Below are 25777 nucleotides of genomic sequence, written 5' to 3' on the forward strand. Positions count from 1 at the left end.
TTGTTTGCTTTCTATTACAAGTAACCATTTTTATATTAATATATACTTATTGGCCACCCTTACTTCTTTTGTGAAATGCCTATTCATTTCTTTTGCCCATTCAAAATTTGGAAAGCTCATTATGCTGGTACTGTTTTGTAAGGGCTATTTAAAAAATTTTTTCTTATTTATTTATTTATTTATTTATTTTTTGAGACGGAGTCTCTCTGTCGCCCAGGCTGGAGTGCAGTGGCACAATCTCCACTCACTGCAAGCTCCGCCTCCCGGGTTCACGCCATTCTCCTGCCTCAGCCTCCCGTGTAGCTGGGACTACAGGTGCCCGCCACCGCGCCCGGGTAATTTTTTGTGTGTTTTTAGTAGAGACGGGGTTTCACCATGTTAGCCAGGATGGTCTCGATCTCCTGACCTCGTGATCCGCCCGTCTCGGCCTCCCAAAAAATATATTTTCTTTTACTTTTCTAATAATTTGAACTTTGACTTTTAGTTTTATTAAATTTATTAACAAATTTTAATTCTAAAGAAGTGAATATTAATTCCATCTCTGGCAACAGGTGGACTAGATGTCTGGAGAATAACACCTAATATAAAACACCTGTCATGGTGATTGAAAAAAACCAACAGCTATCTCATTAAATGCATGGCAAGTAAAATATATCTTCTGGGGCCAAAAATAGACCAGAATTATCTGCTACTTGCATGTTTGGCAGAACTCTCCTAGAAAACTGAGTCTGATGTTTGATTTGTGTAAAGATTTTTTTAACTTTTCTAACTCAGTTTTTTCACTAAGTTATAGGACTACTCAGATTTTATTTCTTTTTGGTTCAATTTTGGTCAATTTTATTTTTGTCTGTGTCACCTAAGTTTTCAAATGTATTGTCATAAATATTTTCATAATATTCCCTTATTATCTTTTACATTTCTGGGATATCTTTAGTTATGGTTCCCTTTTTATCCCTAAAATTGTTTATTCATGCTTTTTTTTTTTCTTAATCAAACTTGCTAGAGATTGTCAATTGTACTCAGTGTTCAAAAAATAAATTTTGGCTTTGTGAGCTTCTCTGTTTTGTGTTTCATTAAACTTCATTCTTATCTTTATTATTTCCCTTTTAACCTATTTTTTAGTGTACATCTATAATTTTCCTAATTTCATGAGATAGATACATAAGTGGTTAACTTTCAACCTTTTTTCTTTTCTAAACATTTAAGGCTATAAATTTTCCTTGAAATCAGTTTTGCAACATCTAACAATTTTAATGGATAGTATTTTCATTATCATTTGCTCCCAAATATTTTCCACTATAACCTCTCTTTAACCCAGGAATTACGTAGAAGAGGTTTATTTTGTTTATGCTTTTTCCTGGTAAACTGGGTGGTGAATACATGAAGTATTCATTTTATTATTCTTCCTTAAGATGCATAAGTATTTTATATATATTCTCTTAACTGTACATTTTATAATAAAATTTTTGGAAGAATAAAACAGTAACTTTTAAAACTCCCCATAATGCTATCACATTTGAATAATTATTTTCATCCTTACATACCATCTTCTATATTCATATGCAGTTTTTTAATATATGCAAAATAGTTACACTCACGGAAATTAAATTGGCCAGATGGACTCTTGATTTATAAGAGATAAATTAGAGACGGGGGGAAAAAAGAATTTAGAACTTAGAAAATTTAGAGATAAATTAGGGGCAATTATTTGCTTCATATAAGAATCTACTCTGAGATTTCTTTGAATAACCACTTCGATTCCACTTTGAGGAGTATTTCTATTGTAAATACAAAACCAAATAATTTCCAAAATTTAATATCTAAAATATTTTGTCGTATTTGGTGAAATAGAGAATCCATGTCCTCTAGCTTATTAATAATTCACATAAACCACAGGTTTCAAATATCAGTTCTTCAAAAAACAAGAACAAAAAAAGCACTGATTGATAAATAATAACAGAGTCAGTTACTTTAAAAACATTAATAGGGAACCAACCTAATAAAAATATCCCGAACAGCTTGTTCACTTGCTCCAATATATTTGCTGAGTAACTCTGGCCCCTATGGGTAAAATAAAATTAGAGTTGAGATAAAATTATTTAAAAAGAAAATATAAATTTGGTTTCTGACTAAATGAATCATTGAAATCTTTCATATGATTAAATGGATGTCTTTTATACATTTTTAAAATTAATGTGTGCTAGAATAAATAACATACCACAAGTTCTATGCTTGGTGTTTCTTCTGCCCAGAACATTTTCCCCCAGATATTCTCATGGCTTGTTGCTTCATTTTATTTAGATCTCTGCTCAAATACCACCTCTTCAGAAACCCTTTTCTGACACGTCCATCTATGACTCACTCCAGTTTACTCTAAGCTTCCTTACCCTGCTTTTCTTCCTACATAGGACTTACCATCACCATCTGACAGTGGATTATATACTGAATGTGTCTATCTGCTTATTGTCACTCTCCACTAGTAGAATGTAAACTCCAAAAAGGCAGTTTTGTTCACTGCTGAATCCCTTGTGCCAGAAACAGTGTCTGCCACATAAGTATTAGATAAATAATTTTTTTCAAGTGAATAAGTGAATGGTTTAAGAAGGGACAAAGTTCCATCTAAAATTTAAAAAATGTGTAGAGATATGACTTTAATCAGCACCTTCAATTACTGAAACAATGTATTTGCACAGGATTTAAAGAATATATCATTTTTAGAACGTGGGAAGAGGCCAAAAAAAAAAAAGAATATATAATCTTCCCTAAAAGCCAACTGAAAAACCTTTCGAAATAAACTTCCCTGCATATAGCAAAATCAATGAGAATAGTCTTTCCTTAAATTGGAATCTTTAAAAAAAAACTGAATAGGTACTAAAGAAATCTGTAGTGAAAAATCACTATCTCCAAAAGACCAACTACTGATCAAGATATGTGACCAAAATAAGGAATTTCTAATATTCAACCACATAGATATCTATTAATGTAATAATATTTAATTACATTTCCTCAGTACAGTCAGAGAACTATAGGACTAGAGGAGGCTAAAAGAAATAACTAAAGCAAGGCTGGGATTGTGGCTCTCACCTGTAATCCCAGCACTTTGGGAGGCCGAGGTGGGTGGATCACGAGGTCAGGAGGTCAAGACTAGCCTGGCCAACATGGTAAAATCCCGTCTCTACTAAAAATACAAAAAAAATTCACCAGGTGCGGTGGCAGGAGCCTGTAATCCCAGCTAGTCGGGAGGCTGAGGCAGGAATCACTTGAACCCAGGAGGCGGAGGTTGCAGTGAGCCGAGATCACGCCACTCCACTCCAGCCTGGTAACACAGCAAGACTCAGTCTCAGAAAAAAAAAGAAAAAAGAACTAAGGCAAATAACAGGAAGAAGGCAACAGCCTGGCATTTTAGTGTTTCTCCATCATTGCCAGTTCACAAAAAAACATGATAAAAGAGTAATTTACGACTGGGTAAAACCCAGTTATACATTACAAAACTGAGCTGGGCGCTGTGACTCACACCTGTAATCCCAGCACTTTGGGAGGCCAAGGCGGGCAGATCACTTGAGGTCAGGAGTTCAAAACCAGCCTAGCCAACATGGTGAAATCCCGTCTCTACTAAAAATACAAAAATTAGCCTGTAACCCCAGCTACTCGGGAGGCTGAGGCAGGAGAATAGCTTGAACCCAGGAGGCGGAGGTTGCAGTAAGCCAAGATTGTGTCAGTACACTCCAGCCTGGTCAATAGAGTGAGACTCCATCTCAAAAAAATGAAAATAAATATAGAAAAAATAAATAAATTACTAACTGATTTATAAATCAAGTTTGAGTAAGGCTAGAATAATACATGATTCCTTTGTCTTGTAATCTAATTGCCCTTTGTTAAACTAATATTGCTGATGTACTGAAACTATACAGCTAAGATACTGGATCTTCGACCACAATGACACACCAGTGGTGAGCTGTGAAGCATTACCCAAAATGATCTGCTAGCATGCCTCTTAATTACCACACTCACCTTATACCTGAAAAAAACTTAGACCTAGTCTCACTTTGACACAAGCAAGGGTGAGATATAGTCAAAAGTAACAGAACCATGAAAACCCCAGCTTCCTGCCTCAGTATGGTCTCCAGCCTCTAGTTGTCTACTCCCTTTAAGAATAGTTTGCCCTTTTATCTGAGTATTTATGTATAATTCTGTTCACAATGCATGAAGATTTGCCTTAAGCAAGACCATAATAAGCCCTACGAGAGAGGTGGCTCATTACTCAATGTCATACAACTTTTTTTTTTTTTTTTTTTTTTTTTTTTTGAGACGGAGTCACGCCCTGTTGCCCAGGCTGGACAGAGGCGCGATTCGGCTTACTGCAAGCTCCGCCTCCCGGGTTCAAGCGCTATTCTCCTGCCTCAGCCTCCCGAGTAGCTGGGACTACAGGCACCCGCCACCGCGCCTGGCTAAGTTTTTGTATTTTTAGTAGAGACGGGGTTTCACCGTGTTAGCCAAGATGGTCTCGATCTCCTGACCTTGTGATCCGCCCGCCTCGGCCTCCCAAAGTGCTGGGATTACAGGTGTGAGCCACCGCGCCCAGCCGCACACAACTTTTAATAGATGGATCGCTGTTCCTACTAGCTTTCCAAATGTGAGACTAGCCCACAATCGACAAACATAATGGTGTTGGTAAAGATGTGGAGAATCAGGAACCCTCCACATTGCCAGTGGGAATGGTGCAGTTGGTGTGAAAGACAGTTTGGTGGTTCTTTGAAAAGTTAGAGAATTACCCTAAGACCCAACAATTCTACTCCTCAGTTTATGCCCAAGAGAAATAAAAACATGTCCATGGAGAAATCTGTACATGAATATTTACAGCAACATTATTCATAATAGTCAAAAGGTAGAAACAATTCAAATGTTCACCACTGATAAGTGGATAAAGAAAGTATGGTAACATTATTCAGTCATGCAAAGGAATGAAGTACTGATACATGCTACTACCTGGATGAACCATGAAAACTTTACATAAGTGAAAGAAGCCAGACACAAAAGGTGACATACTGCATGATTCCTTTTATATGAAATATACAGAAAAGGCAAATCCATAGAGACAAAAAGCAGATTAATGGTTGCCAGGGGATGAGCGGAAGAAGGAATGGAATGAAAAAGTTTTGAAATTAGAAAGAGGTGGTGGTTGCATAGCATTGTGAATGCACTAAATGTCAGTGAATTGTACACTTTAAAATGGCTAACTGCATTTATGTAAATTTTGCCTCAATTAAAAAAGAAGTGGACAACATACCTTGACACTTATAAAATTCATTCTACTCTCTCGTGCAATTACCCCAGCTAGTAAAGTTTTTCCTGTTCCAGGCGGACCATACAACAGTATTCCTGTTCTTTGTCGTATGGGCAAGTTTGCAAATAATTCTGGATACTGAGAAACAACAACAACAAAAAAATATGAAAAAGAGCTCAAGTCTAAACAGAAATGACTAAGTAGCAGCTAAAGATCAATGTATAGAAAAAAATATTCAGATAGTAATCACCACCACCTTTCTTCAGTAACAGCAAGTACAACAGTAGAAAATAAAATTCCTACTAAAAACTATAAATGAACTCAAAGGAACTACTACAAATTTTTTCCAATTAAGAACACATTCTATATAAAATGCATATAACTGCATCAGAACTTCTTTCTATTTTTCCTGTTTTATTAAAAGTACTACATTTTAAAAGTACAAACCAATCTTTTAACAAGTATAGTGCCTTTCACGGATATGCTTCATGGGGCAAGTTATGAGGGCTGTGTACATTCAAATCTCTTCAATCAAAGATAGTAAAATATCCCAAGAGTCTCCAGGCTGAACAAATAATCGACTGCTTCTCAAATTACCTTTTAAAGCACCACTGCTCGAGAACAAGAGGACTTTTTGAACAGGTGAGCCAAACATGAGGCTACTGTCAGCAATATCCTGGTCTCCTTTATTAGGTATGCCTATTTAGTTCCCTCTATTGAGAATATTCCCACTCACCTCTACTTCTGCTCTAATCTGAAAGAAGCCCAGACTATATATGTAACTACACATATAGTCTCCATGTACTGTATCTGGATGTACTGAATCTCCATGTACTAATGCTCGATGCCCACCCAATCCCAGCATTGGGATCATGATCCTGCTAGCTAGTACTTCCATGCCCATGTTCTCTCACACTGATTTTAATAGTCCTGGGCTGCAATCAGCATGTCCCAGGCTCCAGTGGCCACTGTTCCCAGGAGTTGCCATGCAGTTACATGAAACCCAGGGTCCTTACCCATATTTTTTTTCTCACTCCTTTGCACGGGTCCCTGATCTTATGCAATGATCTGTGCCTCTCAGATTTCTGATTAAAACACACTACCTCCTAGACTCTACCATCTGATCTTCTGAAGAACAATCTACATTTGTCTCCTTTATCCTGCCATCTGCCTCGTCTATACCTGCCAACTCTGCTTTTCATCCCAGGTCTGGAAATCTAGCTTCACCCATCAGTCCTGTTAACCTTGATAACTCTTCTACCTCCTAGTTTATTCCTATCCATTTCTGCTCAAATCGCAGCAGACAGTTCATCTTGTTTTACTACAATTTGAATGATTAAAGCAAACAGAATTATACATCAAAATGTATTTACTGTAACTATCACCTCAGCTTTCTATAAGTTTCTTATGGTCAAAGACTGCATCATACACATTAAAATCTGTCAGCCTGGGCAACATAGCAAGACTCTGTCTCTACAAAAATTAAAGAGTTAGCCGGGCATGTTGGTTCATGCCTGCAGTTCTAGCTACTGGGGAGGCTGAGGCAGGAAGATTGCTTGAGCCCAGGAGTTCACGGTTGCAGTGAGCTGTGAGTGTGCCCCTGCACTCCAGCCTAGATGACAGTGAGGTCTCAACTCTAATAAAAAATTAATTAATAAAATAAAAATTTGTTAAAGTACCTAAAATAGTGTCAGATATTTATTTAGATACCTAAAATAGTGTCAGTAAACACTTGTTGACTCATATGGAGATTGGGCAAGCTAACACATAAAGCCAAAGCCAATAATACAGTGGTTCTTCTGGGAGTAAGTATTCACTTTTTCTTTTTTTTTTTTTAAACATACCTTGGCAGGTAACTGGATAGTATCCATGAGTATCTGCCTAACTTCATGTAACCCACCAATCTTGTCCCAACCCAGGTCTCTAGGTTTATGCAGGTTGACACTTCGCAAAGACGCAGGAATAAATCCATGGAGAGCCTTTTGGAAGTCCGATGTTGTTAAAACTAATTCTGTTTAAAAATAAACAAAATTTCTTTTAGTAGTTATATTTCACTATATGAATTTTCAAAATATGCCATCATTTTAGCTGGAAACACTAATTTTCTACTCAAATAACTGCTTATTCAAATACTACAATGGAATATATTTAATTCTTGTCTTACTACAATTACATTTCTCCACAATAGAAAGAAGATTCCAAGTTCAGGTTTTAATAGTAAAACATACTTTCTCTGGTGGATATACTCTGACGAGAGAGTCGAGAATGTATGGCTCGATCCACAAGTACCGTAAAATCTCTAGCCACAAACCCTCCAGTTTCTTTAGCTACATGCTGCAGGTCAAGATCGGTGAACTTGTTTATATCACAGTCCAGTTTATTTTTTATTACATTACACAGAATTTCACATCTTTGTTCCTAAAGAAAAGCACAAAATTCAAATTTCCAATTTTATTCAACTGTATATTTTAGAACGTTTATTTGGAGAAAATCAAGTTGACAAATCTATAGTGACAGAAAGCACATTGGTAGTTGTCTGGGGATGGAGTGGGGGAGGGATGGGTAGTAAAAAGGCTAGGAGGCTTCTGGAGTGATGAAAATGTTTGTTTCCTTAATTGTGGTGATGGTTTCATGGCATCTACATATGTTAAAACTGATCAAATTATACACTTTATGTGAATTTGTTGTACTTAAATTATATCTCAATAAGGTTGTAAAAAAATCACATTAATAAATGATTGTCATTTCTTTCTCCAATAAGAAGCATTTTTAGTAATACAAGGTTCCTTTAATAATTTTTTTTTTGGTTCCTATAAAACTTATTTCTAAAAACATATTCAGTGACCAATATCTCAAATACCATTCTATTATCCTTAATAATAGATATAATACCTTTGTTCTTCAATAGCAGTTAACTAGCACAGGGTCTGAATATTTAGGGTAGATGCTAGGTGAAATTTTTTAAGAATTTAAAATATGTTTGCCAGTCCTGGAACATACTTCTTTCAGCTCAGTGCCACTAAAACCCTCATGAGTTCCCAAAGGGGACTAAGTGCCATTATGTGATGGTGGAAAAAAAAATTTAATTAATGAAGTGTTTAAAAGCCATCTATCTATTTCTGTTTTTTCTCATTCAAAGAAATACCATTTTCAAAAAAGGCATTTTCTTGGAAAGTGCATACTAACATTTCAGGTGGCTATAAATTATAATTTATGCCTCTAGCACAACATGCATCAAATGTTGACTTACATATCCTTAAGATCATTAATAGAAGCATAAGTTTAAAGCCACAAATTACTAATAAAATTGAAAAATAATTTCTAGAAAAGGGACATAATTCAATAATCCTTACAAGTAGTGTATTACCTGATTAGGAGGCTGAATGTGTTGGATGCACTGAAATATGTGAACTCCTTGAGCAGAAACAAGTAAAGGATGTAGAGATTGTTGAGACTGACTTGTGGCAATCAGTGCAACCAAACTTCCCATGGAGATAAACTCTTTTATCATATCATTCAAAGCTGAAATTAAGCAATATAGTGTAAAAGCTTAGGAAAAATAAACATGAAATTTAAAAATTATACATTCATTAAAAATAATGATACTCTAGGTTGACCTTTAAGGTGGAGTATGTATGGTATCACTCTTTCATGTCTTTAAAAAATGAATCCATCTAGTTATTCCCTGATTTATCTATCAAGGACCTAATAAATCTAATGGAAGCACAAGAGGTACTGCAAACTCAGACCATATACTCAGAGCAATGTCTAATGAGGTTCCCTACTCGTGGATCTTATGAAAGAAATGAACAAATGATAAAAATTTGTCTCTGAAATAAATATTCTAGAAGGGTGATAAATTTCCATACTGTATTCTGTTTGTTAAAATACAGCTCATATTCCTACGACTTCCAGAACAATCTCTTCCTACCCCAGGTCTTGTAAGGTTTCATACGAGAAGGTCAGAACTGAAATCGGCATTAATAATGTACATCTGAGTCCTGTCCTGACCTAGAAATTTGCAGCACTCCCTTAAACTCTGGACTAATAGATCTAGTATAAGAACAGTAACAGATCGAGTGTAAGATTAGTAACACCAGTCCTATAGATGCTATAGATTTCAAAATTTGAGATTAACACACTAGGTAATATAATCCAAGCCACTCTTGGTTGCATTTTATATCTATTTCAGTTCTTAAGAACCCTGAAGCAAGTCAGTGCTGCCAAACCCTCCAACCTCACCTCCCTAGCACTCCTCTCCTTGCACTCTAAGCTCCAGTCAACAGGGTATTCCCCAAAGTATCATTACTTCCTACACCTCTGTGCTTTTGCCTGTAGACCACGATTCCTTTGCTTCTTTATTAGCATGAAATTGGTTCACGCTAATTTCTACTCTTCCATCAAAACTCAGCTCAGTTATCAACTCCTCTAAAAAGCTTTCCCTGATAACTCCTTATCCCACCTCAACCCCAGTATAGGTTATATGCTCCTACACTACTCTGTGTATACTTCTCGCATAGTGTATTCTGTCACCTCCTTGTTGGTCATCCTGGTCAAATTAATCTCTCTGAATTTCCATTTATTGACCTGTAAAGCCCAGGGAATATCTTCATGCAGAATACAAAGCAATCCAAGAAAGCCAAGAAAGGGATGGCTACTCATACACAGTAGCCATCATTATTAGTATTGTTCTGTACTAACACTGTTCACCCTTCTTTTTCTCCTAGACTTTGAGAATACAGACTGTGCACAAGCGTTTGTCAAATATTTGTCAAATGAACAAAAGAGTAAATCTGTAAATTAAACAGTAAGTAAAAGAGAATGAAAAACCCTAAAGGACTAAGCATGAAGTTGCAGAATTTTCACACTGTTTTTACTCTACCAATTTACTAATACATAGTCTATAGGACAACTGTAGAATGCTATCAGGGGCCTCAAACACAACACTTAACATAACACATATATTATTCTCTGAAGAGAGTAGATTTGTTGTTAAGACTAAAAATGCTGACTGACAAAAGAACAAGACCTTAACCGAGTGGTGGATGCATTTACCATGAGCAAGCCGCTGGCTCTGCGCCGCATCAGGACTGTGCTCATGTTCCGGGACAGCAGGCGGTCCAGCAATGTGGTCAAGGTCATCCAGCAGAACAACAGATGGCTGCATCCACACTGCCTCTGAGAAAGCCACCTCTAGGGTTTTTTGTATGTTTTCAAGCCTTTTTCCTTAATACAAAAGATATGAAATGGTTTCAATATTATTTCAGTGCTGGGAAAGTTCAGGTTGTCCTTTTGAAAGCACTAGAAAAGCTCAATACTGATTTAACTATAAAAATTTGATCTATATTTTATTAATATACCAATCACAAAAACTTGTTCATCATTAACATGGTTCAATTAATACAGTCTCAAAGGGTACAATAAAGTATCAAATTTTATAAAACTCAGAAAAGGAGGCCAGGTGCAGTGGCTTATGCTGGAATCCCAGCACTTTGGGAGGCCAAGGCGGACAGATCACTTTGAGCTCAGGAGTTTGAGACCAGCCTGGCCAACATAGTGAAACCCCATCTCTACTGAAAATACAAAAATTAGCCAGGTGTGGTGGCATGTACCTGTAGTCCCAATTACTCAGGAGGTTGAGGCATGAGAATTGCTTGAACCTGGGAGATGGAGGCTATAGTGAGCCAAGATCACACCACTGCACTCCAGCCTGGGCGACAGAGCAAGACTGTCTCAAAAACGAAAAAAAAAAAAAGAAAAAAAGAAAAAAAGAAAAGGAATATGCTACTATAATTTATGTATGCATGTATTCATTTATACCCAGTTTCACTCCACTGAAAATTTTAGATGGCCTACAACAAAATAAAAAAAGTAGGATGTGGGAAAACATAAGTGAGAGTAAGGGATCAAGATTCATGTAAAATCAAATGCAAATGCATCTGCCTAGAGATCCTGGAGTTGCTATATTTGAATCACAAATTTGGCTTCAAACTTCCTGGTGAGTTACAAAGTTTAAATTTACAAAGAACAGGAAACACACAAGTTCATGATTAGTTGGAACTATATGATAGAGGTACCCAAGGGGGAAAAATTGACTGTTCAAAGTAAAAAAAAAAAAAAAAAAAAAAAAAAAAAAATTTTAATTGAATAGATAATGTAAATGTTAAGGACTTCAAAAGTACAAAAGTGTTCTATGGTAAACTGTAATTCTCCTCATTGCTGTCCACAGCCTCCTACTTTCTCTCTCCTGAAGCAACCATTCTCTCAGTTTCCCATAGCAATTCAGAGATCATTTATACCAATTAGAGTATATTCTAAGTACTAATTTTTCAGAGTGGTGTCAGTGAGCACTTCCAGGAATGTAGTCTACAAAGAGTTCTGGCTAGAAAAAAAAAAAATAGGCTTCCATCAAATATGGAGAGTTTTAGAAATTTTATCAAAAACATTAGAAAGCCAAAGACTTAAAATTTCTAAGAAATGCCGGGCGCGGTGGCTCAAGCCTGTAATCCCAGCACTTTGGGAGGCCGAGACGGGCGGATCATGAGGTCAGGAGATCGAGACCATCCTGGTTAACACGGTGAAACCCCGTCTCTACTAAAAAATACAAAAAACTAGCCGGCCGAGGTGGCGGACGCCTGTAGTCCCAGCTACTCGGGAGGTGGAGGCAGGAGAATGGCGTGAACCCGGGAGGCGGAGCTTGCAGTGAGCTGAGATCCGGCCACTGCACTCCAGCCTGGGTGACAGCGCGAGACTCCGTCTCAAAAAAAAAAAAAAATTTCTAAGAAATTTCAGTGACTAAATGATAAACAGAAAAGTTAAAGACTAGATGATATGTGTATTTTTTAGATTGATAGCATTAATTATAACATTCCTGTCTTTCTAATGAAAAAGGGATTTATGTAGAGTGTTACCATACTCATACCTCGTAAAGCTTTACAGTCAACTCTCTCCACATGGGCATCCAGTTTGTCAAATGCTTCTTTACAGATTGCTTTGGCTAAAGTTGATTTTCCACTTCCCTAGAAAATAATTGCTTTGTAAGAATTCCCAATATATTCAGTCACAGAAATAGTTTCTGTCATTATGGCAACCACCAAGATTCAGCCTCAATTTTATACAGTCTCTTCCAAAAAAATAAAAGAAGAAGAGGGAATACTTCCCAACTCATTTTATGAGGCCAGATTTACACTGATAGCAAAACCAGACAAAGACAATACAAAAACAGAAAACTGCAAACTAATCACTTTCAAACTTAAATGGACAAAAGCTCAGCAGAACATTAGCAGATAAAACTCAGCAATGTAGAAAGAATGATACACCACAACTACATGGTATTTATCACAGGTATGCAAGGCTGGTTCAACATTTGTAAGTTACTCAACCCTATCAGCACTTCATAGCCTAAAAAAGAAAAACCATATAATTGTATCAACTGACACAGAAAAAGGGCATGGAGAACATCACTCTTATTCGTCATTACTCCCCCAACACCTAAAAGCAGACACACAGAAATATTAGTGAATAAATGAATGCTTTCCATATGTCGTATAAACCCTATATAATACCTGGTCAAAACCCAAAGAAAGGTAAATGAAAAGTTATTAAGTGTTACAGAAAAATGAACACACCTTAACCACTTACCTTTCCTCCTGTGAGTAAAAGAGCTCCATTCCTAAGTCCTGCAACAAGAGACATCAGCTGCCGAGACAAAGGGCGTCCCAGGAGGCTATGAGTGATGTGCTCCAAGGAGGATACGCCTAAGGAATTTACTCCTCTGTAAAAGATATACATGGTTACATGATAAAAGACTGAAGCAGGATAAAATTTAGCTACAAAAAATGCTGAATTTTGCCTTCCCAGTATAGTTAGTTAATTTATTTTATATCTTTTTTTTTTTTTTTGAGAAAGGGGCTTGCTGGGTCATCCAGGCTGGAGTGCAGTGGCGTGAACCCAGCTCCCTGCAGCCTCAAACTCCCTGGCAAAGGTGATTCTCCTGCCTCAGTCTCCCAAGGAGCCGGGACTTCAGGCGTGTAACACCACACCCAGCTGATTGGTTTTTTTGTGTGTTCATTTGTTGTAGAGACGGGGTTTTGCCATGTTGCCCAGGCTAGTCTCCAACTCCTGGGCTCAAGGGATCCATCTGCCTCTGCCCCACAAAGTGCTGGGATTATAGACATAAGCCACCATGCTCAGACTAGTTAATAAATTTTAAAAGACTAAAATCTTAGAAATTGTCCCCTACTTGAGAGAAAGTATACTGATTAATGTCAAAACTGAATCCAGGCCTTTTTTTTTTTTTTGAGACGGAGTCTTGCTCTGTCGCCCAGGCTGGAGTACAGTGGCATGATCTCAGCTCACTGCAACCTCCTTCTCCCAGGTTCAACCGATTCTCCTGCCTCAGCCTCCCAAGTAACTGGGATTACAGCTGCCCTCCACCACACCTGGCTAATTTCTGTACTTTTAGTAGAGACAGGGTTTCACCATGTTGGCCAGGCTGGTCTCAAACTCCTGACCTCAGGTGATCCACCTGCCTCGGCCTCTCAAAGTGCTGGGATTACAGGTGTGAGCCCAGCCTCCAAGCCTTTAAAATTAGTTTTATTACTTAAAAATGTGCAGTTACTAAAAGTTGTGCCCTAATAGAACTCCTTAAGGAATCTTAACACACACACAAAAACACCTCTAACCTTCAAATGATTTAATTTAGTAATCAACATAATCATAAATGGGTGCTTTTGAACTACTGAGGATAACTAAAAACTTATTTCCTCTTAAACATTACCTATGAAATCCAGTATCAATCTGTAGATTACATTATACAAACATGAACTTTAAACTACTTCTGGACTGTGACTGCCTGCCACTTTATATGATCACATAAGAGTCTGAAGAGATTTTACTTTATGCAGGACGCAATGGTTCACGCCTGTAATCCCAGCACATTGAGAGGCTGAGGCAGGCGGATCACTTGAGACCAGCCTGGCCAACATGGTGAAACCTCATCTCAACTAAAAATACAAAAAAATAGGCAGGTGTGGTGGTGCATGCTTGTAATCCCAGCTACTAAGGAGGCTGATGAGGAAGCATTGCTTGAACCCAAGAGGCGGGAGGTTGCAATGAGCTGAGATTGCAACACTGCACTCCAGCCTGGGTGACCAAGTAAGAGTCCATCTCAAAAAAAAAAAAAAAAGAGAGATTTTATTTTATATTAATAAACACTGTGCTATATTTAAACATTTTGACTTTATGGTTTAATCCTTTTACTAAAACATTTACAGATTATACCATTCTAGGAAATCAAAGCGCTACTACTACATCTACCAAAGCTTCTGTGAAGACTTCTAAGAGGTAATGCTTATAAGAGATTCTCATATTATATAAGAAATATGGAAAATAAGAGGAGTTAAAATATTTTTTATATTTTAATCTAGCCCTACTGAATCAAAAGAGGAATTTTTTAAATATTTGTTTTAAAAGTTGAGAAAAACACAAATAATCCAAATTATTACAGTAATACAAGACAGTGAAGGAATAACTTAATTTGAAATATTTTTAAACATTTAACTAATGTTTTTGGCTTTAACTTTTAAAATGTATTTATTTGTTCTAAGAATTATTGTTTTATTCAAGCATATATGATCCAGGTGATATCTAGTTGCTTTCTTCTCATCGATCAATTCTCAAAGTAAAATTTCTAACAAGCTTCAGACTTCTAGTTATTGAAGAAGACAAGGTTATCCCCTACCACCAGGGATGGATAAAAACATAAAAATAAAGAAAAAAAAAAAAGACAAGGCAAATTTAAGCTAGGCGTGAAGATAGAGACAATCCTTGAAAAAATATCTACTAATGCATTAGTAATATCACTTATTGATATTAACATCTACTTTAATATTTACATTGAAAACTCTGCCAGATATAATACGAAAACACGTCTCTAAACATGCTAGTTTGGCCATAACTTCTTACCCCAAAGAGCTCAGCTTTAAAAAAGGAAGAATAAAGTCAATTTCCTCACTGTTTTCTTCTTTTACCATAGGATCTAGAAGGACCTATAGTTGCAAGGAAAAATCAGTTTTACATTTCAAAGTATGTCTTTTGCATGTTTTTCTCGGGTCCCAGAAAACTAAATTGCTGATTCTGTTATACCAGAGAGAATAGATAAATTACGCATGCAAGATCATTATTTAAACACCCTTGACAATAACAATGTACCCATCCAGAGAACATAAATATTTATGGTCAACAAGCAGAAAGAATGTTATTGCCTTAATACATTTTACAGATATATTTTTATTTATAATTTTGATTTGTGTCACAATTATCCTTTCACAATTCTTACATTTGTATCTTCTCCAAATGGTATTCCTTCAATAATATTTCAAAAATACAGAAACAATGTCTAGTTCCAAAACACTGAAATTCTAAATAACTAGAGTATCTTCAGTTTTATAATGACAAGAATGAATGTCCTAATCAAAAAATAATATTGTAAAAAGACCACTCTTGGCTGGGCGTGGTGGCTCACACTTTTGGAGGCCAAGGAGAGCAGATCACTGGAGGTCAGGAGTTCAAGACCAGCCTGGCCAACATGGTGAAACCTCGTCTCTACTAAAAATACAAAAAATAGCAGGGCGTGGTGGCATTTGCCTATAATCCTAGCTACTAGGGAAGCTGAGGCAGGAGAATCACTTGAACCCGGGCGGTGGAGGTTGCAGTGAGCCGAGATGGTGCCACTGCCCTCCAGCCTGGGTGACAGAGCGAGACTCCGCCTCAAAAAAAAAGACCACTCTTAAAATACTTCTAGAAGAGCTGGGTGCAGTGGCTCACACTTGTAATCCCACCACTTTGGGTGGGCAAGGCAGAACAATTGCTTGAACCCAGCAGTTCAAGACAAGTCTGGGCAACATGGTGAAACCCTATCTCTACAAAACATACAAAAATTAGCCAGGCATTATGGCATGTGCCTGTGATCCCAGCTACTTGGGATGCTGAGGTGGGAGGATCACCTGAGCCTGGGAGGTCAAGGCCGCAGTGAGCCATGATCATGCCACTGCATTCCAGCCTGGGCGACAAAGCGAGACACTGTCTTTAAAAAAAAAAACCAAAGGCCGGGCGCGGTGGCTCAAGCCTGTAATCCCAGCACTTTGGGAGGCCAAGACGGGCGGATCACAAGGTCAGGAGATCGAGACCATCCTGGCTAACACGGCGAAACCCCGTCTCTACTAAAAACACAAAAAATTAGCCGGGCGAGGTGGCGGCGCCTGTGGTCCCAGCTACTCGGGAGGCTGAGGCAGGAGAATGGCGGGAACCCGGGAGGCGGAGCTTGCAGTGAGCTGAGATCTGGCCACTGCACTCCAGCCTGGGCGACAGAGCGAGACTCCGTCTCAAAAAAAAAAAAAAAAAAACAAAACAAAACAAAAAAAACTTATGGAAGCAAAGAAAAGTGATCTGATAATATTTCTGAAGAGTTGCAAATTTAAGAACTGTCAAAATATGATGGCTTGTACAGTAAAATTGCATGTAAAAATAGGAATTTAAAAAATCAAACCCTTAAAACTACGTTTTCATTTGTTTCAATCCTAGAAGAATTTTAAATCATGACCCATTTACCAGTTAACACGATCAACTCTATTCTTGGAACTTAACTGTGCTAAGGCATTCATTTTTAAATTTAGGATAAGTCAATAATTTGTACAGATACTTTAAAGAGATTACAGAATAAAATAAAATATTTTAAATCAAGTTATTCCTTACTCCTACCTGGTTTTTAATACACTTCACAATGCAAGATGTTACAAGGAAATTCATACTTTATTATCGATCATATGTAACAAATAGTATTTTATTAAATATTCAATAATATGCTATTACTTGTATTGTAGTCTTCTGCAGCAAATTGGGACTCAACAGAAAAATATTTTTATCTTTTTCTTTTTCCCAAGAATGAACTATGCTCAGAGAAAATTCCTTCAGCCCTATTAAAAAGAAAGTAATAAATACAGAGTTAGTATTGAAACAGAGATGAAATAATTTAAGATTTTAAATGTCAAATTTATTTAAGTTAAAGCCTTTTTTTTTTTTGCAACAGGGTCTTGCTCTGTTGCCCAGGCTGGAGTGCAGTGGCATGAACACGGACCTCCTGGGCTCAAGTGATCCTTCCGCCTCAGCCTCCCAAGTAGCTGGGACTACAGGCATACACCACCACGCCTGGCTAATTTTTGTATTTTTTTGTATAGATGGGGTTGCACCATGTTGGCAGGCTGCTCTCGAATGCCTGGCCTCAAGTGATCCGCCTGCCTCGGCCTCCCAAAGTGCTGGGATTACAGGCGTGAGCCACTGCACTCAGCCAAATATTTTTTTCAATACATAAAATCTACTGTTTAATTATCATAATTACATTTCACTATTCACATACTGTTCACATGTATGACAGGTTGCAAGAACAATTAAAAATGTACAACTATTTAAATAGAAAAAAAAGTCAAAATAACAAATGTACTCACCATCTTTAGTTTCCAGCTTAATAAATTCTTCCTCTGATATTACCAAAGGAAGCATGGTGGTAGTAGACTGCTGTAGCCATGAATAAAATACAATTTTTATGTCTTCTTCACTTATGTCTTTAGGCTGCCAAAGGAATAGTAATGAATTATCCTCATAACTGAACTTAACTTTAACACCCTTATTTTAACATCTTATCTTCCTAATAAAGTGTAAGCCTTACCAAACAAATCCAATGAAGGATGTTCATATTCTATAGGCACAGGTTTGGGATTTGACATTACAGTTAGCACAATGAGTGCAGTGTAGCCTGAAGAAACATCTGTTAGGTGGAAAAGTTTTAAATGCTCATTTTCTCTATGCCCAGTGATACACCTACCATAATTTGGCTCACTCAGTAACCATTCCAACCCCATTCTCCCTTTCCTCCCTCTACTATAAAGACAGGAAAACAAATTCCTTTTTCTTTGAGACAGAATCTCACTGTATCACCCAGACTGGAGGGCAGTGGCGCAGTCTCCACTCATTGCAACCTCTGCCTCCCAGGTTCAAGCGATTCTCTTGCCTCAGGCTCCCAAGTAGCTGGGATTACAGGCATTGCCAGCTAATTTTTGTATTTTTAGTAGACATGGGGTTTCACCATGTTGGCCAGGCTGTTCTCAAACTCCTGGTCTCAGGTGATCTGCCTGCCTTGGCCTCCCAAAGTGCTGGAATTACTGGCATGAGCTGCCACGTCTGGCCTAATAATCTATTTTTAAAAATGTGTTTTGAGATATTGCGTAGGCTGGAGTACAGTGGCACAATCATAGCTTACTGCAGTGTTGAACTCCTGGGCTCAAGATATCCTCCCACCTCAGTCAGCCTCCTGAGTACCTAGGACTACAGGCATGTGTCACCACATGTGTCTAACTTTTATTTTTACTTTTTTTGAGATAGAGTCTTGTTCTGTCGCCCAGGCTGGAGTGCAGTGGTGAGATCTAGGCTCACTGTAACTTCCACCTCCTCAGTTCAAGTGATTCTCCTGCCTCAGCCTCCTGAGTAGCTGAGATTACAGGATTAGCACCACACCCGGCTAATTCTTATCTTTTTAGTAGAGATGGGGTTTCACTATGTTGGCCAGGCTGCTCTCCAACTCCCGACCTCAAGTAATCCACCCATCTCAGCCTCCCAAAGTGCTGGGATTACAGGTGTGAGCTACCACGCCTGGCTTAATTTTTTTTTTACCTTTTTTTGTAGAGATGGGGTCTTGCTATGTTGCCCAGGCTGTTCTCAAACTCTTGGCCTCAAACAATCCTCCCACCTCAGCTTCCCAAAGTGCTAGGATTACAGGTGTGAGCCACTGGACCCCACCTACAAAGATCTTTAAGTTCAATATCTCATTTCCTGACTCTACCAGTATCTGAAGAATTAACTGGGCAGAAAAGTAAAACAGTCTAGCACTCTTTTAGGCTACAATATTAATACTGAAACAACATGGGACAATTTTTTAAAATTACGACCGTGTGGCAAAATTATCAACCTCTTAAGAAAGCAAAAAATATTCATATTTGCATTGGCAAATATACATATTTGTGTTATCATTTATTAAAGATTTCTCAGCTTTTCAAAAAGTTAAACATAATTCCTAGGTATATCCCAAAGGAGCTGAAAAGAGGAACTCAAACAGATATTTGTACACCAGTGTTCACTGTAGCATTATTCACAGCAGCCAAAAATGTGGAAACAACCCAAGTGTCCATCAACAGATGAATGGATAAACAAATGTGGTATATGCATTCAATGGAATAGTATTCAGCCATGAAAAGGAATAACGTTCTGATACATACAACACAGATGAGTCTTGAAAATATTATGTTAAATAAAATAAGTCAGATACATAAGACAAATGCATACTTCCACTTATATATGAAATATCTAGAATAAGTAAATTCATAGAGACACAATATACATTAGAGATTACCAGGGACTGGGGAAAGGAGTGGATGGGGAATTATTGTTTAATGGGTACCAAGTTTCTGTTTGGGGTGATGGAAAAGTTCTGGATATAGATAGTGATGATGGTTGTACAATATTATGAATGTAATTAATGTCTCTGAATTATACACGTAAAAATGGCTAACATGGCATATTTTATGTTATATATAGTTTAACATAATAAAAAAAGACTTGTATCAAAAAGGAATACAACATTCTTATTACTTAGCTAAAGCAACTAGAAATCTTACAAAACATGTAAAAGAATTTTGATGTAACATATATATTTGAACTCACTAAATTCTCTCTAGGTTGTAACTTTAGAGATCTTGGAATTTTAGGGGTAACTTCCACTGGAGTTATCCTGACTACGGCATGCATTTCTATATTTAGTCTCTTCCTCAGGTCATCTGGAATCTGAAATTTAAAAATAAACAAAAATATAAATATATTCAAAGCTTGGTTAAGAAATATTTCATAGCATAAATATTGATATATTAGCTTCTATGAATTTAGGTGATATAACAGAAGCTATCATAATAACTCATAGTTGTCTCAGTCCATGCAGGCTGCTGTATCAAAATATCCTCAACTGGGTGGTTAATAAATGACAGAAACTTATTTCTCACAGTTCTCTTTTATAACAGCACTAATCCCATTGATGAAGGCTTCACCTTCATGACCTAATCACTTCCCAAAGACCACACCTCCTAATACCATCACCTTGGGAGTTGGGATTTAAACATACGAATTTGAGGACACAAACATTCAGATATCAACAGTGTAACCAGATGGATGTTCAGATATTGTCACACCATGAACATTTCAATCTTCTCCCTACATTTCTTTCCTTTTCTTTACATAATCTTCAGAATTAGAGCTTTAAATGAATGTATTTGACTGTAACCACCAAACCCATCTTTTAAACTATGGTACATTTACATTCAAATTAAATGATATTTCTAATCTTGGAGAAGCCTTTATTTGTGAAAGCTGACAACCAGTGAAGAAGCTGGAATGGCCAAAACTAATCACAGACGATCTGCCTGATTGTCTGATTAAATTATTAAATCCAGACAGAAACTTAATCTAAAAAGCAAAGAGTAAAATTTCTCCCACCCCCTAACGAAAATGTTCTAAACTTAGATTGTGGTGATGGTTGTACAACTAGCATAAATATACTAAAAATGACTGAATTATACACTTTATTTTTTTTTATTTATTTTTTATTTATTTTTTTTTTTAGACGGAGTCTCGCTCTGTTGCCCAGGCTGGAGTGCAGTGGCCAGATCTCAGCTCACTGCAAGCTCCACCCCCGGGTTCACGCCATTCTCCTGGCTCAGCCTCCCGAGTAGCTGGGACTACAGGCGCCCGCCACCTCGCCCGGCTAGTTTTTTGTATTTTTTAGTAGAGACGGGGTTTCACCGTGTTAGCCAGGATGGTCTCGATCTCCTGACCTCGTGATCCGCCTGTCTCGGCCTCCCAAAGTGCTGGGATTACAGGCTTGAGCCACCGCGCCCGGCCTGTACACTTTAAATTGTATCTCAGCTGGGCGCGGTGGCTCATGCCTGTAATTCCAGCACTTTGGGAGGCTGAGGTGGGCGGATCACAAGGTCAGGAGTTTGAGACCAGCATGGCCAACATGGTGAAACCTCGTCTCTACTAAAACTACAAAAATTAGCCGGGCGTCGTGGTGGGAGCCTGTATCCCAGCTACTCTGAGGCAGGAGAATCACTTGAACCTGGAAGGTGGGGCTTGCAGTGAGTGGAGATCACGCCACCACACTCCAGCCTGGGTGACAGAGCGAGACTCCATCTCAAAAACAAAAAACAAAACAAAAAAAACCCATATATATATATCTCAATAATGATGTTAAAAATTTCTCTCAACTTCTCAAATATATGTAAGCACTGAAAGACATAAAGATGACTTTATTAACTTCTAAAGAGCATGTGCAGACATATTAATGGTAGACAAAAGCATAAATAAAAACTCTAAGGTACATATTCTGACTTAAAAAGAATTTAACCATCAAGTTTCCTGTTTTTGTTTTTTTAAATCACTATGCTTCACAGGGTAATAAAGGTTCAAGTTAACATGAATTTGTTAGTTGTATCACCAAGTGATCAATTTTGATCTCTCAAGCCAAGTCCATTTTAGTATCTGATTTCACCTACTGTGACTTCTCATTGTCCATGGCTCTTCAACCTTCAGTGAACTGGGAAGGGCTGAGTCCTTACTGCTATCTTAATCACAGGACTTTACCATCAGCACTTCTCCCTGTTCTCACCATATAATTTCAAGGAAATAAAAGGATATTCCCATCTAATGACAGAACCAGCTAAATCATAAGCTCAGTGTTAGACATTTTGAATTTGAGAATGCAGTGGGATCTCCTGAACGGACAGTTTAAAGCTAACAGAAAAAATGATCTGAGGCCAGGCACAGTGGCTCACGCCTGTAATCCCAGCACTTTGGGAGACTGAGGCAGGTGGACCACTTGAGACCAGGAGTTCAAGACCAGCCTGGCCAACACGGTGAAACCTCATCCCTACTAAAAATACAAAAATTAGCCAGGAGTGGTGGCGCACACTTGTAGTCCCAGCTACTCCGGAGGCTGAGGCAGGAGAATCACTTGAACCTGGGAGGTGGAGGTTGCAGTGAGTGGAGACGATGCCACTGTACTCCAGCCAGGGCAACAAAGCAAGCCTCTGACTAGAAAAGAAAAGAATGGTCTGGAGCTTTAGAAAATGATGTAGGCTGGCCAGGAGCAGTGGCTCAAGCCTGTAATCCCAGCACTTTGGGAGGCTGAGGCAGGCAGATCACCTGAGGTCAGGAGTTCAAGACCAGCCTGGCTAACATGGTGAAACCCTGTTTCTACTAAAAATACAAACAATTAGCCAGGCATGGTGGTGCATGCCTGTAGTCCCAGCTACTCAGGAGGCTGAGGCAGGAGAACCACTTGAACCCGGGAGGCGGAGGCTGCAGTGAGCCAGATCACGCCACTGCACTCCAGCTTGGGCAACAAGAATGAAACTCCATCTAAGGAAAAAAAAAAAAAAGAAAAGAAAAGAAAATGATGTAGGCCAAAGAGATTAATGCTTTGTCAGTTATTTGCATAAAGGTCACAGGTAAAACTGTTGGAGAAAAAAAAAAATCTACAAAAGGAGACAACCTTCCCTTTCTATTTTATTCCCTTTCCTAACAGGTTCCTCTCTTTATCACTATGAAGTCTTACTTTACAGTGGTTCAAATTTAGGTTCAAATAAATGGACTAGTGACTTACGTCATATAAAGGTAGCTTTAATATTTGTGGCCAGGATGAGGGGCTGGAACACTAGTTGCCATGTCTACTTCCTCTGTGTTATACACAAATTAAAGAGCAGACACCAGAGGGTAAGCAGCTTCTGGATGCATTCCAATCCAGGTGCCACCACATGCAGCAGGAAGGTTACCTCATGCCATGGATTTCTCCCTATACTGGCCCTTTTCCCTAAGTATTAACAAGTTGCTTTTGGTAACTGGGGAACAAATCTGCAAGCATTAAAGGTGGGAGGCTTTGTAGGGCACTCCATGCTGATGAACCCCCAAGTCAATCTGCCTAGGTTTGAATCGACACTTACTAACTATGCAATCTCAGGCAAGTAATTTTGACCTCTCTGGGCCTGAACCTACCTAAGCTTGTACCTATTCAAGCTTACTTGGCCAGAAAATACACAATCTTTATCCATACAAGGACTTTACTGCAAAGTGTAAATGTGTCCCCCGAAGCTTTAGGCACTGTGTTTCTTTTTAATTGATTTTCAATTTATATATGAAATACTATTCTAATTCATAATTTGGGGATGTTTAAGCCACATAAAATTTCTCCCAAGTTATAAAATGTATACTAACCCAGACTTTCCCAAGATGGAGAACTTCTACGTTTTTGGTGTATTTGATGGCATTCTTCAATTCTTCAAGTCCATTCCAGACTACTTGTAGCACACAGGCCTTCTCATCTTCTTCACTACGATCTGACCTCGTTTTTTTTTTATCTAGTGGCTCTGACATCTGCTTCTCTTTTTCAGGTGATAAGACATTTTGTTTTGTTTTACTTTGCTGTTGCTTTGGAGAAAGTAGCTTAACTAGCTTTCCATATGTCACAGTAAAGCTGGGCTCTACATCAAAATATTCCTGGTCCCAAGGAAATACATGAATGGCACAGTGTTTATGAAAAACAGAGGTTGCTGATGCATTATATATACTAGGAGGTTGAGATTTGCATACTCTGAAAATATTGTCTAGAGGAACAACCTTTGACTGCATATTTTTGAACGCATTGATTTCAGTTAAACCCCAGGATGTCTCTTGTTTCTTCTCAGATCGAAAGGAAAAAATGTTTCCTATCATAGTCCATAAACTTGCTACTGATGATGAGTCAACTGGAATCTCTGACTCGTTTTCGTTAGATTCAGTGATTCCCACAGCATTTGACTGAGGTTGCTTGGTTTGAAGTTCTTTCATCATGAATTTCTGGTCTCTTCCATAACTAGGAAGTGTTTTATATTCAGCATCAGCTTTTGAAAATGTATTCTCTTTGGTTTGGCGTGTCTTTGGCTGAATAAGGAGTTTGGTGTCAGTTTCCAGCCTTCCATAAGAGGCAGTTGGTATTAGCGCAACTGTGTTGAAAATAAAGCTTATTAGTGCACATTCATTTCTACTTTGGACTCAATGCTATAGTGTAGAATATGACAGCAAATATTACAATAGCACCTACCGATTTGGATAAATATGTACGTTTGTTGATCAACCCAAACAGGAAAAATGGCTTTTGGAAAAACTATTCGAATTTGATCTAGAAGATGCTGTTCAAGGGAAACAGCATGCAGCTCCTAGAACCAATAGACAAAAAGATCAACTCACTTTACATTTTGTCCATTCCATGTCTAGTAGGAAAAATCTCAATTCATTTTTAAAAAACAAATTTTAATGTGCATATTTAATATATACAACTTGATGTTATGAGCTACATATAGATAGTAAAATGGTTACTATAGTGAAGTAAATTAACATATACATCACCTCACAGTTACCCACTTTTTTGTTTTTGTGGTAAGAGTAGTTAAAATCTACTCATTTAACAATTTTATTACCTATAGTCATCAGGTTGTACATTAGATCTCTATCAATTTATTCTTTTTTTTATTTGAGACAAGGTCTCACTCTGTTGTCCAAATTGGAGTACAATGGCATGATCTTGACTCACTGCAGCCTTGACTTTCTGGGTTCAAGCAATCCTCCTGCCTCAGCCTCCCAAGCAGCTGGGACTAAAGGCACGCACTACCATGCCCAGCTAATTTTTGTATTTTTAGTAGAGATGGGGTTTCACCATGTTGCCCAGCCTGGTCTTGAACTCCTGGTCTCAAGCAATCCACCTGCCTTGGCCTCCCAAAGTCCTGGGATTATAGGCATGAGCTACTGTGCCTGGCCCCAATTCATTCTTATAATTCAAAACCAACTCAGAATATATAATAAAGCTTAGAGAAGAGAAATCTAAAGACATTGATATTGTGAAGTAATTTAACCTTAAATGAGAGAGTTCTTATTTGGTTTTCTTTACCAGTATCTCCCAATCATCTGCCGAGAGGGGTTCCACCTCAACTTGTTGACAAGATACCACGTGGGAACATGGCTTGAGAAATACCTAGAAAAAATTAAAAATTTAAAACTACTTTAAAAAAACTTTTCTGTGTCATATACTAGAAAATAAAAAGCTATCTTCTTACCATTTTAGGTAAGTAGATGTGTGTGTGTGTTTTGGAGGGGGGTGTATATGTAGTCTATGTAGTCTTTCTGTTTTGAGAGATGGGGACTGGCTCTGTCACCCATGTTGGAGTGCAGTGGTACAATCAGAGCTTACTGCAGCCTGGAAACCCTGGGCTCAAGCAATCCTCCCGCCTCAGCCTCCTGAGTAGCTGGGAAAACAGGTGCAAGCCACTATGCCTGGCTATATGTGTAGTCTTTCATGTGACAAAT

General features: G+C 38.0%; 1 protein-coding gene and 1 long non-coding RNA gene across 8 annotated transcripts in view; one reads left to right on the top strand and one right to left on the bottom strand.

Annotated features, from left to right (window-relative positions):
- PEX1 (peroxisomal biogenesis factor 1) overlaps positions 1–25777 on the bottom strand; it is a 43225-nt gene that overhangs the window by 7970 nt on the left and 9478 nt on the right. For all 6 annotated transcript variants that reach the window (XR_007724416.1, XM_050785336.1, XM_050785339.1 and 3 more), the window contains 15 exons: positions 25362–25445; positions 24519–24633; positions 23654–24420; positions 20057–20176; positions 17788–17911; positions 17156–17259; positions 15251–15333; positions 12926–13058; positions 12207–12303; positions 10340–10510; positions 8652–8806; positions 7513–7702; positions 7129–7295; positions 5288–5422; positions 1997–2061 (listed from right to left, as the gene is read on the bottom strand). Coding sequence is in view for 5 of the 6 variants with exons in the window: in XM_050785336.1 (XP_050641293.1) it covers positions 1997–2061; positions 5288–5422; positions 7129–7295; positions 7513–7702; positions 8652–8806; positions 10340–10510; positions 12207–12303; positions 12926–13058; positions 15251–15333; positions 17156–17259; positions 17788–17911; positions 20057–20176; positions 23654–24420; positions 24519–24633; positions 25362–25445 (2510 nt within the window). In the remaining variant the exon portion in view is untranslated. The remainder of the gene's footprint in view (positions 1–1996; positions 2062–5287; positions 5423–7128; positions 7296–7512; positions 7703–8651; positions 8807–10339; positions 10511–12206; positions 12304–12925; positions 13059–15250; positions 15334–17155; positions 17260–17787; positions 17912–20056; positions 20177–23653; positions 24421–24518; positions 24634–25361; positions 25446–25777) is intronic.
- On the top strand, positions 5418–25542 carry LOC126951302 (uncharacterized). Of its 2 annotated transcripts, XR_007724424.1 has the most exons (4): positions 5418–5926; positions 10012–10091; positions 14560–14629; positions 25365–25542. It is a non-coding gene; the product is annotated as an uncharacterized LOC126951302 (long non-coding RNA). The 2 variants fall into 2 exon arrangements; XR_007724423.1 differs by lacking the exon at positions 5418–5926 and having other exon boundaries at positions 8813–10091.

This window comes from Macaca thibetana, chromosome 3 (genome assembly GCF_024542745.1).
Source record: "Macaca thibetana thibetana isolate TM-01 chromosome 3, ASM2454274v1, whole genome shotgun sequence".
NCBI lineage: Eukaryota > Metazoa > Chordata > Mammalia > Primates > Cercopithecidae > Macaca > Macaca thibetana.